Source organism: Psittacula echo (assembly GCF_963264785.1).
Source record: "Psittacula echo genome assembly, chromosome: 14".
Classification (NCBI taxonomy): Eukaryota; Metazoa; Chordata; class Aves; order Psittaciformes; family Psittacidae; genus Psittacula; species Psittacula echo.
Genome location: NC_137750.1, coordinates 9535667 through 9551517, shown reverse-complemented (window position 1 = coordinate 9551517; position 15851 = coordinate 9535667). Strand labels below are relative to the sequence as shown.

General features: G+C 41.0%; 1 protein-coding gene across 8 annotated transcripts in view; it reads right to left on the bottom strand.

Moving 5' to 3' along the window:
* TNRC6C (trinucleotide repeat containing adaptor 6C) overlaps positions 1-15851 on the bottom strand; it is a 105677-nt gene that overhangs the window by 51208 nt on the left and 38618 nt on the right. For all 8 annotated transcript variants that reach the window (XR_013957999.1, XM_080629373.1, XM_080629374.1 and 5 more), the window contains one exon: positions 7977-8303. Coding sequence is in view for 7 of the 8 variants with exons in the window: in XM_080629373.1 (XP_080485499.1) it covers positions 7977-8303 (327 nt within the window). In the remaining variant the exon portion in view is untranslated. The remainder of the gene's footprint in view (positions 1-7976; positions 8304-15851) is intronic.

Here is a 15851-nt window from a genome sequence, read left to right as displayed (position 1 = left end):
TTCCTCTGACTCAGGAGCTCCAATTCCTTCACACCTTGCAAGGCTGTTTCTGTTGCATTCCTCTGCTCTTCCCCCAGCTCCTTCACTTCCTTCTGAAGGCACATTACCACCCCCAAACTGGACTCAATATTCAGAGGTCTTATCAGAAGTGCCTCACGGAAAGCAGCACTGTTTGCATCCCTCAGTGTGTCTGTCTTCTTTTCAATAGTGTGACACTATTAATCTATTTACCCTGTGACCAACTCCAGATCCGTATCTGCAGTGTGATACTCACACATCCATGTCTGTGTACAGGGCTGGTCTGGCCAAAAGAAAGAACTTTTCCCTTTTATTTCTTATTCAATTACACAATTTTGTCACTGCTGTGGTCAGTTTACAGCCAAAACACTGATGCAGACATTGAAGAATACAAATCTGCACTCTCACTGAAGTCTTCTCATCCTGCCAGTAAGGACTGATAGCTGCTCCCTGTCTACATCCTCCTGAGCAGTTACACTCCTCACAATAGTTTTGTCTTATACTTCCCACTTATTTGCACTACCACGCAGAAAGTCTGCTGAGGTGCAATCGCAGGCAGGGCAACGTTGACTTCTAGGGCATGATCTCCCTTCTAATTTCGCCTGTCGCATCCCTGACAGGGAACTATACTACCCATTGGCATGACATTCTCTCCACAAACCCATGCTGGCTCTGTCCTTCTCTTGCAAAGCTCTGACTGCACAAAACTAGCTGCTTCGGTTATGTTTTCTAGTATCATTCTAGCAGATTACTCTGGTCTGCAATCCCTCAGTTTCTTCATTCTCACCTTCCAATATTGGCTGGTTGATTTTCTCACACTCTGAAGGAATGTCAGTAGGCCAGAGTGCTCCAACCCATCCTCTATGCAGTCCACTATGAACTTCAGCACTTCCAGACACCTGGAAACATTTTATTTCCTTACATACTCTAACTCACTGTGGCCTTAGTTCTACGTCTATCATCAGTTTACTTCTGCAGGGAAAACTCATTTGAAGTATCACTGATGTCACCTATCAATGCTTCTCCCTGCTGACCATCAGACCAGTTCCACTGGCCTTCCTCTTACTACTAAGGCACTTACGGAAACAGTATATTTTTGTTCACTGTTTTTTTGTTGGGTTTGGGTTTTTCCCCCCCCCCCTAACAGCTACAAGTATCTTTGGTTTTTATGTGTTTCTTTCAGTAACATACCTGTTTCCTGAGCTGTACCAATTCAGCTTTCCAAGAACTTTCATATGACATTACTCCCTTTCTGCTCTTCCCAAGGACCAAACTCTGATTTCCTGGTCACTTTGACCTTAGTTTCTTTCTAATTTTGACTTCACCACCACCAGAGACAAGTCCTGCTACTCAGTCTCTTCACATGGTTTGCCAGAAAACTGCCATCTGCACAGTTTAACGACTTGCCAGACTGTCTCCCAACCTTTTTTCCCCGCAGACACCCTGGCAGCTCGTGTCTCTGGCTCACAGCAGCACAGCCATCTACAGTAAAGCTGGAGGTAGGATGCAGGTTTGTGATTCTAAAGCAAAAGCAGTGGCCTTTGAGTCATTATGCTTTTGCACAGCCCCACTCTTTGGAAGTGAGGACAGCAGAACTCTAAAGGCATGTCAGCTATTTAGCCTTTACAGATGCCTGGTTTTCCTTCTCCCAGTAAAAAATTCTAATCTCTGACAAATAAATTTCAAAGCAGCAGATTTACTTTTCACGCTCGGCTGCCTGATGTCAGATAACATACACAATGCAGAAAAATTCATTCCAAAGATTAGTTTACTGATGAGGTTTTACCATCATTTTTCATTCATAATGCCTGTATTTGTGCTACACAGAGCTTGCTACTTCTCCATCTATATTCAAAGCACTATATGGAATTTCTCAACATTTACATGGGAGACAAAATCCTTCTGTGGCTGAGCCTCACTTCCCACAGACTTTCTCATTACTGCATTTCAGAGCATGCTCATCACTCCAGAGCACATCCAGGCAGTACTGCCTAGATCCCATCTCCATGTTAACTGCTACATTTTTGTCCTAGCACAATGGCTTTTAACTTCCTTTTGTCTAAACATATACCTGTCACCAGTGACCTTTGGGAAGAGTGCCTGATCTCCAGGGACATGCGCTACCAAATGCTAAACAAAGCCCCTAGGAACAAAATGAGGAGAAAGCAGCACAGTCCCTACTCATGCAACCTCTGGCAGTTCCTGAGCATCCCTTTACAACACTAATTCTATGAGACAAGATGTAATCACAACAAATTCTAGTGATTTTTGTGCTTTCGTATACAAATGGCATAACATCAGATCTGATCCCATTAATAGGAGAACTTTTACACAGCCACATTGCAGAAGCTTTGTGTACCGTGATGAGCTGTACAGTGAACTGCTCGTGGCTAACACCTAGTCAAGTGATGCAAAAACTGGAAGCTGTTATGAGTTTTAATATAAACAATAAGCATTATGTGTTTGCTATATACAGTCACCTTCCACAGAAGTAGTATAAATAGCTGATTCTTGTGTTCACAAAGGAGTATCACCATGCTAGTTCCTTCACCTGAGATCAAAAGCCACAACACAGCACATGTTCCACATATTATGTAGTACACTTTAAAAAGTGTATTTGCTATATGGAGTGTGAAATTACATACATACGAAGTGTGCCAGCAAGAGGAATAAATGTACTGTCTAATCCCGGATCTCTACTTCATAGCATTTAGTAGTTTAACTATTCCATATTAAAAACTATTTATGGAAGATCCACAATAAATCAATTTCTAAAGTTTCCTGGTTTAATTCTGTAACTTTTCAACTAAAAGCAAAAACCACAGCAATGTTCAGCCAACAAAGATATTCTGCTAATGGACTTACAGAATATGGGCCCAAAGAGATAAAATTCTGCAAACCATTTCCATAAAGGCAGCTTTTTGCTTTATTTGCCAAGAAATCCACCCATTTGCCATGCTGTCAGGAAATCAAGCTAAATCTTATTTCAAATTGCTGAAATGAGACTTTGTTCATACACTTCGGAACTACTTTTGCACACACGGGCCTTACCTAGTGTCAGCTCAGTATACAATGAGCTAAATTGGGCCATCGTTCAAACATATTTCTAGCATGAAGGTCACTACTCCAATGAAACACCTGGATGTCAAAGCTTATCTGTGTTTTCCAACTATATTGACTGGGTTTAGGAAAGATGTTATCTCTCCCTAAAGCTGTTCTCCAAATTGACTTTGCAACTGCACAGAATTGCTCTATTAGAAGTAACTCTAAATAACCCACAGTTATGGCAGGGCGGTTAGAACTAGATGATCTTAAGGTCCATTCCAACCCTAACTATTCTATGATTTTATGTTCGAAATCAGCATTATTAGACATGATTTTAACAATTAAGTATGGGGTTTTTTTATCTTTCTTCCTAAAAAAAATTATCAAGCACAAAATGAATACAAACAGATCTGCAAGAGGAGTTAACCTGCCGCACAACAGCAACTTCCAGCTGTCCCCAACACCAACACGACCATGACCATACCTGTGCCACAAGCATGAATATGCAAACTGCGGCTAAGGAAATCCTGAAAAATGAAACAGAGCTTCGAGCTTCATAAAAAGAAGAAGAAAGTTCAGCACAGAATGGGGCATCAACCCACAGCAGGAAAATAAACCTCTAACTGCTGGCGATTTCTCACTTCCCACGAAACAACAGACAGCCCAAATTAAAAGCTCAACCCTTCATTTTCCACAATGCTTGTGTGGTTTTGCATTTTGATGAATTACTTGCTTTCACTTCTTTTTAAGACTTTGGAAACATGTTACAGCTCCCTTCCACAAAACACTCCACTCACTGAAGTTTTATCAAGGCTCCTGCAGGACATGGCACGTTCCTGTTGAGCTGATGGATGCTGGTTTCACGTTGCTGAGTTGCAGAAAAGTATAAGGCATCTTCAAGAAAAACTGCTTATTTCTTTTGATCTTTGTTCTTATGATCATCAAACACACAGGGGCTGCCTGGAGACTCCTATACAAACTTCACAATTTGTAAAGAGACAAAGGAGGATACATTACTTGCTATTTTTAATCTCCCATGGTGGCTTTCAGAAATTACCCGAGTTATTTGAAATCACATGGCAAAAAGACCATTCCACTAATGCCTCACAGCTTAATGAAGGAAGTTAAGTATTCACCACATTTACTGGAGTTAGCTGGCAAAGTGGGGAGGGAAGAGATAAAAAGCTCCATCTCTAAGTAAAAATAAATTCGATTAGATACCAGAATACTGCTCATGGACTGCACCTTTTCTTTGGCCTAATTCTGCAAAGGATTAATTCCCAAGGGGTATCTCAAGAATATACATTGTAGCTTAAGATAAAGTTCCAGACAAGCAACCATTCCATAAAAAAATGCTCTAAAGTAGTGCAGAAAACAGTTTCATTATAATTAACAATGAATAAAAGACTGTTTCCAAGGCGTAAGTTTCTAAAATAGTCTATGCCATTTGAGATGTTTTAGTTTCTTCTCTTAAGTTTGTCTAGTTCATGTTTTAGAGATTGCCTTAAACGAGCAACAAAAAATCACTATTCTCCTTCACTTCACTGGTATTCGCCGATGATAAACCCAACAAGGAATATATATTAGTGGTCATTAATTCCCACTTGACTTACATTGGCAGAACATCCTTTCTAATTCATGACAGTGCAGTTAGAGCTCTGATAAGTGCTTTGGTTAGGCCAAGGCAGTAGGTAACAGAGACTGCTAATAAGAGAATAAAGGGATAAAACAATGTGATTTTTACAGTGAAGAGGCTGGCAATGCCTCTCTAGCAGCATTCCTTGCATCCAGGTACTTATAAACAGGGCTTGGAAGGAACGTGGTTGCATAATTTCAAGTTAACTCTGAAGGAATATGACCCCATAAAAGAAAAGCTACAGACATGAATTTCCATTAAGGACCTGCTGGATACAAGATGCTGGTGTATGAGGATCCTGGCTCTGTGATTAATACCAGGTCATCCATAAAAAGAAAGTTACTGTTGTTCATCAGAAATATAATGAAGCCACATATAGAGACTTCCTTGGGCAGTCCACAGTCCAGGTCTAGCAAGCTCACTTTAGGCACTCAGAGCTACCACAGAGGCAGAAAACCCTAAGCAGTGAGGTGCTGTTGACCGCCTTCACACTTTGAAGATGTCCAATAACAGCCATGAAGCGATCACTCTTCTACAATGCAAGGTGCTGTTCAGACAGATGAAATTCCTGTGTATGTGCAGCAGGCACCCAACACTGATTCTTCTGAACAACTCTGGATTCTTTTTGTTCCTTCCCTTCTTTTCCCCTTAGAACTACTTGAAAAGACATTTTAGTAAATTAAATACCCAGGGAATCAGAGGGACATTTAAAGCAATATAGTTCCTACTGATGGAAAGAGGAGGAAGGTAAAAAGTTTCCTTCTGACAAAGTACGGCTCAGTGAGAATCATGTTTAAAATTCTTTCTTTTCATACTCACAAAAATATGACCCAGTTTGAATTAAATTTCACGGAAAATTCCTAACTTAAGTGCTGGAGGGTTTGGGGAATACCATCATTATTGCTAAGGCTAATAGTCACTCAAATCCTAACAGCTGAAATGAATAGGTTTTGGCCTTCCCTGGATATTCTCACTTTGCTCCTTATGCTTGTCAAGGTGAAGACAAAGCCAGTATGAGAGACCAAGTAAGACTGGAGTAATATGTAGTTCACAGCTACAAAGGTCTCTCTAAAGTGAGATATTCCACACTCCTCTCAGCCTTACCAAGCAGCCAGGCACAGTGTCATTATAACCTGAGCTAGACAGAATTCGTCTTCCCTCCTCCTCACAGTTAGTGAGTGAACTGATGCTCCACCTACTGGAAAGAGAACTAAATGAGCTCTAGTACTCAGCAAGCTCTTTCTATGAGGAAGATGGAACCATTTCAGTCTCGAAACACAATCTCTTTCTGTGAGCAGACTAAGAATGCAGCCAAGGATTTAGCTTGTCTAAGATTCTCTTCCCTGCTCCAAGAACTGTGCATGGATTCTCTGATGCCTTTGAAAGCTTTTCTTATGATTTTACATAGTAAACAACAACCTGACAATTCTGACTCTGCACTAATTGCTTTCAAGTGATTGCTGAGTTTCACATGGGTTAACTTTGTGCAATATGAAACACAACATGAAACTGAAAAGTGGCTGCACTCCTCTTCCTCTCACTTGTACCAGCTTTCACTGCATTCTGTTTACAATGGTAACACAAAAGTAACAAAAGAACAAAACCCCAAAGTAATTCAACAGCAAAAAATATCTGCTGACAGTTTCTGTAGCTTGTCAGCCTGGTAACTAGTGCTTATTTTATACAGCAAGTTCAAATAGGGATCGGGAAAAGAAGTCTAAAACCTCAGGCAGAAATGCATCCAGCAAGATGCAAGTCAGACAGCTAATGCTGCACTCTTTCAAGCCAAGTTCTTTTATGGATTATGTTATGATTTATGGCAGACTTAATTTAATGATTTACTGCATGTTTCTTAAACATCTAGGATGTTTCAGATACATCTATAATGATGTTTGGAAGACGTCTAGTACTGACCCTCAGACAGTCTGAGCCACTGGAGCTTGTCAATCTGTCTCTACTATAGAAATCGTTACTGGATTTCTGAAAATAATAAACATATATATTAATCTAACATAGAACATAGTCTGACAGTTTACAAACATCTTCAAATCAAAAAGGAGCCATAACTACCAGCCACCATCCCTGCTGCTATGCTTTGCAAAGAGAACGCTGCTCTAACTGGTGAGAACTCACTACTCTTCCTTCTCACTAAAGTCAAATACTCAACACTACAAGTAGAAGAACCTGTTTCCTCTCTAAGAACCCCAATATTTAAGTAAATAAGCTATTGTTTTATTTTGCCTTTTCAGATTCCTCTTTCTGGAGAGTAAGTAGCTGCATATGTTCAAATGCATCTCAATAACCATAAAAGGTTTCATTTCCAAGAGTGGCGATTTTCTTATCTAACTAAAACTTCTAAGGCCAACACCAAATAATTTTCTCTGCTGGAGTTCAGCTCAGCAGCAAGTACAGCAAAAATAGTGAAAGATTCATTAATGCCCAAAGGGAAAACCTGCAGACAGTTCAGAACCAAATTTTGTGATGTTTGACACATTAATGAGTGATAATGAGCAACACTTGAGATCATACAGAAATTGCTAATATCCAAGAACTCCAACCCCCTTGTGGGACTTACTCCAGATAACCTTTTCTAAGCCATAGATAACTATATCTTAGAACACTCCCTGCTTTGCCAAACATGACATACACACAAAGGCACGATGAAAAAGGTGATATACACCAAACACTGGCTAAGCTCATCTCCACTGCAGAAGCTACATGATCTCTATCACAGAAGGGCAAATAAGAAGAGAGCTGCTGCTTTTCTCATTAGCAGCTTCAGTATTTTCCTAATGTGAAAATAACAATTGAGAGCATAAGCAGGCAAACGCATAGAAGTGTCACAACATAAGCCAAGTTCCTATTTCTTATTTTCCTATAATTATATGCAAAATTATCTTTAAAAGGCATTAAAATTGCCAAAACAATATATGAAATCTTGAAAATACCTAAATCAACAATTCTTCTGTAAGAATGATCACTAAAGAAATATTCACATTTCCTGAGGATTGCATCCATTACAGATATCAAAGAAATAGAAAACAACGGCAAGAAAACCCCACAGGTCTGAGCATCTAAATAGGTAAGAGAACGTTTTCAAACTGGATCCTAGAAATGACACATTGTGTTCTGCAAGAAAAAGAGCATACACTTGGCTGGAAATCCTGATATTTTAAGACAATTCTGAACATTCCTTAAGTTTCTGCAACACTTGTGCTAACAGTGGAGTGCAGAATTATGTACAGGAGTTGATATCCCACCGGGCTTCAATTCTTACCTGTTTGGGTCTTACTGGGATGATGCTGTCCACTTGCTCCTTGCTGCGGAGGAGGACTTGCCCCTGCTTGGCCAGTTCCTTGCGCTGGGCTGGTGCCGGTCAGAGTCCCGGCGGGCAGTGGCTGGCCCCGCTTTAGGAGCTGCTTCTGTTCTTGCTGGCGGAAGCGTGGAGGCACCTCACGAGGCAGGTAACGGGACGCAGTTGGCTGCTGCCCATTTGCAGACGCACGCTTGCCATTGCTGCTGTTGGTAATAGTGCTGGTGGAAGTACTGGTACCGGTACCGGCAGGTTGGGGCTGGCTTAAACTGGTCTTACTAGGTTCTGGCACTACACAGAAAAGAACAAAACCAAAAATGGCTTTAGTATCAGAAAAGTTGTGTTTGGTGGGGTTTATTCTGTACCTGAGAAAACAGATAATGCTTTTCAGCCTCCCAAACAAAAGCTGGCAAAACACATGAGGGTTTACCTCCCTGTGGGGGTGCTGAGGCGCTGGCACAGGGTGCCCAGAGAAGCTGTGGCTGCCCCATCCCTGGCAGTGTTCAAGGCCAGGTTGGACACAGGGGCTTGGAGCAAGCTGCTCTAGTGGAAGGGGTCCCTGCCCGTGGCAGGGGTTGGAACTGGATGAGCTTTAAGGTCCCCTTCTACACAAACTCTGCTGTCATTCTATGGACTATAAAATACATAGAGAATACATTCTAAATAAACCAGTGTTAGGACCAGAACTCAGGTTAGCACACTACTATGTATGCAGCCTCCTGAAACATTTTATGTAACAGTTTTGAAACCTACATCTAAAAAACCAGGTTTGGTACAGCTGTGAACTTCATGTACTAGAATACAGCTGATAAAGCCCCAACTCCTTGTGAGAGCCTACAGGTCTGGTTTTAACCGTACAAAGCCCTGGCCTTACCTCTCACCTTTCCCACTCCATGGGCTGCATAAAAAGTCAGCAGCACACAACAGAGATGCTGGTTACTATATACCTGGCACCCACTACACAAGGAGAGAGCACATCAGCAGACAGCTGAGCAATTCATATATACACAATCAAGTTCACAAATTAAATATTGCCTGAACTTATCCCTTTTCCGTAGTTTTCAGCTCTTCTTTAGTACCAGGACAAAATACAATATCCTATAAACACTACTGGAATTAAAACAGCATAAGGTTTTAAAAATAAGGATAAAATCTGGTGATTCTCTGCTTAGGCATTGCCTGTTACAGTATTTGAACCTTTTATTCCTTACTGCAGCAAACTGGTGTGGTTTAGAACAGGAGGAGTAGAAAGAGGCAATGTGACAATTCAGCACGAAACAGAATCTCATTTAAACTGCATAGCAAGCTATTGCACCCATCCAGAGCACCCACTGCCTTTTTAGTTCAACAATTCTTCAGTTTTGGATGCGAGACTGCTAACACTAACATCAAATCATACTGCCTATACCCAAGAAAGCATAAATTTGCAGACTCCTAATGACCTCCTAAAAAAACAAGAGACCTGATCCACCAGCTTATTCAGCACTCACACAAAGCTTTTGCTTTCTTGCAGTCTTTGTATAAAGCACTTCTAGATCCCCGACTTCTACATTTGCACTCCAGGCATATCTTTTGATAAGCCCCGTATTAACCTTGCCTTAAATAAGCAGGCCAGGGCCACCCCAGCCTGAGGTGGGGTTGACCAGCACAGCTTGGTGCAGAGAAGACAGCAGTGCTGGGTCTCTCGGGGCACAGCCACAAGGCTGTTGGGATGACGACACTGGGAGCAGAGTGGCATGGCACAACATAGGCTGAGAACACACACTGGTTTGCTCAGCTCACTCAGTAGCACCTACCAGAGATGCTCAGCCACCAGAAGAAACCATTTGGGTTTCCTAGACATGCAGAACCAGGTATTCCTCTGGCTCATCACAAGCCATATCCAACAAGTGCGAAGTTGCACCTCGTATCATTGTACATAGGGCATAAACCAAGCACTGAGCCCCCCTCCAGGGTTTGACACGCCTGAAGAACTGATGGATGTCCACAGCAGCAGCAGTGAACAGGCATCATGGTGCTGTTAAGCGGGGTTTCAAAGCAAGCAGGGGCTTGGACAAGTGAAAATACACCAAGTTTGACAGCAAACATCAGCACTTTGCTTCTGCCTTTGGAAGCCTAAATAACCTTTCACCTTTGCTTATTTCTGTCACAAAAAAAGAACTCTGAATATGTAATAATGTACCAGTAATATCTGAACAGCAGAGAATAAAATAAAACCTTCTTTGCTTTTCCAAAATATACTACCAGCTTCAGAAACAAGAGTTTATCCTAACTCTGACAATTAAAAAAGTAGATTAAAAAATCTAAGCAGATTTAAAAAATCCTGAAAATGGCACAATGCAGAATAATTAATTTTAAATCTCAAATTTGCATCTTCAATATGTATGTGAAAACTATTTTGCTTTCCATACAAATCTGCCACCCATCAATACATAATATTACTTAGTTGAAATGGGTCTCTTTTAAGTCCTGTTGATTTTACCATTCTACCTGGCCTTCAAAAAACAACAGTGTAATCCATGAAACTGACTCTCTGAATGACTGAAACGTTGATGAATGGGACAATTAGAGATCTTGTGGTATTACTATTACTACTATTATTATAGAGATGTAAGCATTTACAAACATTGTACTCTGTACTTTTGCAGAGGATGAAGCTGTTTGTTTGCAATTTGCCGTGGCCACAAGATTGAGAAAGCACACTCCAGACATAGTCTGCTCCACAAAAACAATCAACCGTTTCAGCCAGGAAGCTTCTCCAACAGGGATAACAGACCAGCCCACAGCACTTGTGCCAGCAGAGCAGAAGGAACACCAGGGAAGAGGAGGCAGAGTGGTAGGGCAGGAAGCCATGGCCAGGTGAGGATGGGGACTGCTCCCCAGTTGCCACCAAATGCCTCTCCCGGAACCAGCTCAGCTCTTGCCATCCAACACCAAAGTACTCCAAGGTCCTGGTCAGCTGGGGAAAGGCCTGGAAGGGACAAGCACACGGCAAGGGGAGAAACTGCAGCCTTCCCTAGTATTTTTTTGGTAAACCAAGGAGTGATTTTTCCATGGAATTAAAGAAGTGTACAAGAGAATTAAACCCAGTAATGGCACAATGCCAGCAGAGTCAATGTTTGCAGAGTTCCAAGATTTTCTTAAGGAATATTAATTAATTGGAAACATCCTGCCCACGGCAGGGGGTTGGAACTGGATGAGCTTCAAGGTCTTCTCTAACCCAAACCAGCCTGGGATTCCGGATTTCAGAAAGCAAGGCAGGCTGCTGTTCAGAAAGCATTATATTCTCAGAACTGTATCTATCTATCACATCTGATACTTCTAAACAGGTGTGCACGTATATGAATATAAACATCACTAATGCAAGTCACAGAGCCCACAGCACCCTTTACTTTAGTGTAAATTAACAAAGCTGCTTCACTGCAAAGGTGTGGCCAGAGACCCAATTTCAGTGTTAGAAACAATCTTTCCTTCTACATATCTGAATGACAGATAAAAGAACAAAGCAAATCATGATACCAAAACCACTAGATTTTAGAATACTATTTCTGCATGTCAGTATTACTGGGTTTTCTGTAATCAACACAGCAACGTGGGTTTTATTTTGTACATCAACATCTCTAAGACTAGTTCAGTGAAGCTCTTACGCAAACACTGTGTATACAAATCATGGTAGCTAGAAAATAACCGTTTAAGTACACTACTGACAGGACATAAAGCAAAGAGAGTGAACAACATCATAGGAAGAGGCTTGATTCCCAAATTCCAGCTTTGTATCAGGCTAGAAATTAGCCTTTAAATACAGCACTAATATTTGGCGAATATATGTTACAAAGACAATAGGACCGTACTCTTCGAAAAACCTCCACACCTATTTATTAGTCATCTTTAGCAATGTTTAAACAGCAATTTTCCTTCGCTATGCACTGTGAGAAAAACCTACCCTTCAAAGTGTCTACATTAGATTCTTCATTGTTAACTGCCATGTGATATTTGCTCTAAGAACCTCTTTATAAGCCTCTTAGACCTTCTCCTTCCTCCAAGGGATGTATTTTGAGACGACGGCTATCCCTTGCAGAACATACAATGTACAAAGACGTCACATTTTAGCCAACTGCACGCTAAAAAAAGCAGAGCAGACAGGAACCTTTTGCATACGGTCGGCAGGGGCTGCCTACGCCGCCACGGCTGCTCTGTGCTCTCGGCATTTAATCAGCCCCAAGGGCCAAGCTGCCAATCTGGAGAGAGCCCTGGCGGTCCCACCAGAGCAGCCAGCCCACCCCTGCACCTCAAGTCATGCACTGTCACGGCTAATGTGAGGTTGGCAGCTGTGTGAAACCCAGGAATTAAAATGGACCCTTAACGGCGAAATTTGCTTTAATGCTAAAAATATCGTTTAAAATGTAAGAAGGGGAAAGGATTGAATACAAAGTGATTTTCAGAACTAGCACATGATTAACCAGCACAAACACTGAAGTAGAAAGCCTCTTGCAAAACTACAATTAAGGGAGTAAAAGAAAAGCCTTCAGATTGCTTGCTCTTAAGATGTTTGTGATGGGTATCTGCTTATTCTGCATTCCAAGAGCTGTACATACACTAAACAATGAGCTTGCTTGTAATAATTATCAGTACTTAATGGTATCTAAACTTGTTAATCCAATTTTACCCAAACAAATCCAATAATTACTCCATATGCTTTTTGATGATTACGATCTCGGGAATCCCAACTGCATAAAAAAGTGTTACGAGCAATTGTAGGTGGATTTTATTAATGTAATGAATAGGATCAGTCTAACAGATTTCAATTACAACAATAGCTTTTAAGTACATTTCTATGACATAAGGAAAGAACATGCATAAATGAAAGAAACTGGTTAAGCCACATAATACTGATTTATGGCAGCTTTTTCCTTTCATTCACCTCATTAACATTTCTCTGTATTTCAGAAGCCCCCACGCTCCTCTATAAAACTTGCATTTCTAAAGCCTTCAAGGACCAGACATTCCAGAAGAGAAACAGTTAAACCCCGAAATGCATTCTTGGCTGCTACTGTGACAGGATTTATTTACAGCTTCTATTAAACACAGCAGCTCCATTACAAAGTGCTGGATGTGAGAAGAATTTTTGATTATACAATGCCAATGCCTCACTGCGTTAAACATATCATGCCAGTGTATTATTTTTTTCCTTCAGCAATTCGTTCAGGTCATTGTTTGATGGGTTTATGAATTCATTACAGGAAACAGATGGATCCCATAATTCAGAGCTATTCTCCCAGCCAATCATATGGGCAATTTTTTTCCTCGTCTTTGCTCCCCCCCCCAAATCAACCTTAATGAAGCCACTTCCTCCATGTCCAATTCCCCGCACATACACACTGCAGTGAAGACTGGTGCTTATTAAAGCAACCTCCAAACACTAAATGCTTTCAAAATCAAGCCCATCAGGAGCACGCTCATACACAGACCCCCCCCTCTGAAGTCAGACAGAAAGCCATGAACTTACCTAAGTCGGGCGAAGATAACCCCAAAAATATAGGACTGTAGTGGGCAAAACCAGATCTCCTGATTAGTCAGAAATCCATTTTTATATGGTGAAAAAGGCATCCTTTAGGAAAAAAATGTTGCCCCCCCATTCTACTTTCAAAGGATGAATTTTCATTTAGCAAATTACCTCCTTTGTCTACTAAGCGCTGGTATTTTTTATCCACAGTGACACCTACTGGCAAAAGTACAGGTATTTCAGTAAACTATTGCATAAACCCCTACTTTCCAATGTTTCTATACAAAAGTGGGTAATTTTCTGTCTGTGCTTTCCCTTCCCCCAAACACACAAACTCTTCGTGAAAGAAAAATGCAGAAAAGTTGCAATCTAAAGCCAAGAGACTCCCAAAATTAGCTTTGAATATTGCCCAAAATGGCTTTAAAAATGTCACCAGAAGCTGCAGTTTAACATCAAAGCCCACACTGAGGGTTAAAAGTGAAATTGTATGTGTTATGATGGCTTTAGAACTTTAACACCATTTATTTAAAGAAATCCTTCCATTTTGTACCAATTCCTGAAAGTATCATTTATCCAATACTCCGAATAAAATCTTTTCCTGGTTTAACTTTATTCCCCTCCTTGTCATTTGAGCTCCCAACTGATGACAATGCATCTTCTGCTTCCTCTTCCAGACATTTCCTTTCTACTTCCTTCTCTTGACTTTTGCAACATTTCCTGCCTCCTTTTTCAGTCTTTCAACATCCGTAACGCATCCCTAACATCAACATTCTAATAACCTATTTTTCCAACAGTCCCTACAGACTTCTCTCACTTCTACCAATTTAGTCCTTGTACACAGAACTTGAACTGGTAACTAGGAAATTCCAAGTCAGACTAGGAATTTAGAGGAAGCTGCAAAGTTCATGGAAAACTTTTAAATAAACTGTTAGGATTTCTCAACCACCTTCAACAACCCAATTTTATGTAATTTAGCAGTAGGAGATAATCCTACCTAAGAAGTTCCTTGAAAAGATAAGACTATCCAATCCCTCATCCCTGCCCCAGTCTCCCCTGCTTTAGCAGGAGCAATGGCACACACACAGTGTGGTTGTAGAGTCAACCTCACGCCTCCAGAAACCAGCTCTCACAGAACCACAGATTGGTTTGGGTTCCAACCCAATGGAACTCATCCAGTTCCAACCCCATGCCACAGGCAGGGATACCTTCCACTAGACCAGGTTGCTCTGTCCAACCTAGCTTTGATTCAGTAATTGCTACTGCTTACATGTTACTGAAACTGCAACTGATTAAAACTATTACTGCAGCCACACACTGTATAATGAATGAAACTTGGCAGAGCTTACAACTCCAGGAAAGAAAAAGGAATCAAAGCTCAGAATCCACCCGTACAGAACTGCACCAGCCTAAACCCAAATCACAACTGAAAAGTCTTTTTAAAACAGCAGAAGAAAGAATAGGTTTTAAGAATCTGTTCCAAGAAAGAGGTATTTTATTCAGAACATATTTACAGGTGAAGGCTTTTCTGCTTGTTGTGGAGTAGTGTTTAAGTCATGTTTACCAGTGTGTTGGCTGATGGAGCTCTCCAACCATACATAAATGGCTTTGGGTTTGCATGAGAAGGTACCTATGTAAGGCTGAATTCAAACCCTGCAGCTCCCAGTCAGATCTGCTCACTTCAACACACTTTACAGGCTTCATCAAGATATGAGCATCACGTATTTCTGTAACTATATTCAGCCATACAATCACGGCATGAGGTTAGCAGGTAACTACCCACCATAAATTGATATATATATTTATTTTTATATATTAAATATTGACATTTGTTATCTATTCAGGGGATTGCAGTTCAGTCCAAAATTAATGCCTAATTTTGATGCTGAGAAACTTTTGAAAGTGTGTCATCCAGAAAGCTTTTACAATCACCTGTGGGAAACCACTATTTTATGAGAACATCATATGAACTTACAGGGCCCACAGTGACAAGCCAGTCACAAAATCATCTTCCCAACAGTGAGATTCCCATATTACCTCTTTAAAACTTAAAGGTTTTATTTTAATCTTTATTCCTGGATCTGGGGGAACCATCGAGATATTAAAGTGAGCCGGAGTATTCTATTTGGCTGCATATCTAATTTTTGAAGTACTAAACCAACTTTTCTTAAACAGACATTGGTGTTGGCAGTCCTGTGGGCTGTCCAAAGCTCCCTGCTGCCACCTGGCACAGTACCCAGAACACAGAACCATTAATTTCACGCTACCGTTTACTCTCTTCCCCTTTTTCTCTTCTCTCTGCATCCCAGGGTCCTCCTGTCAGGATGTGCATGTTTCAA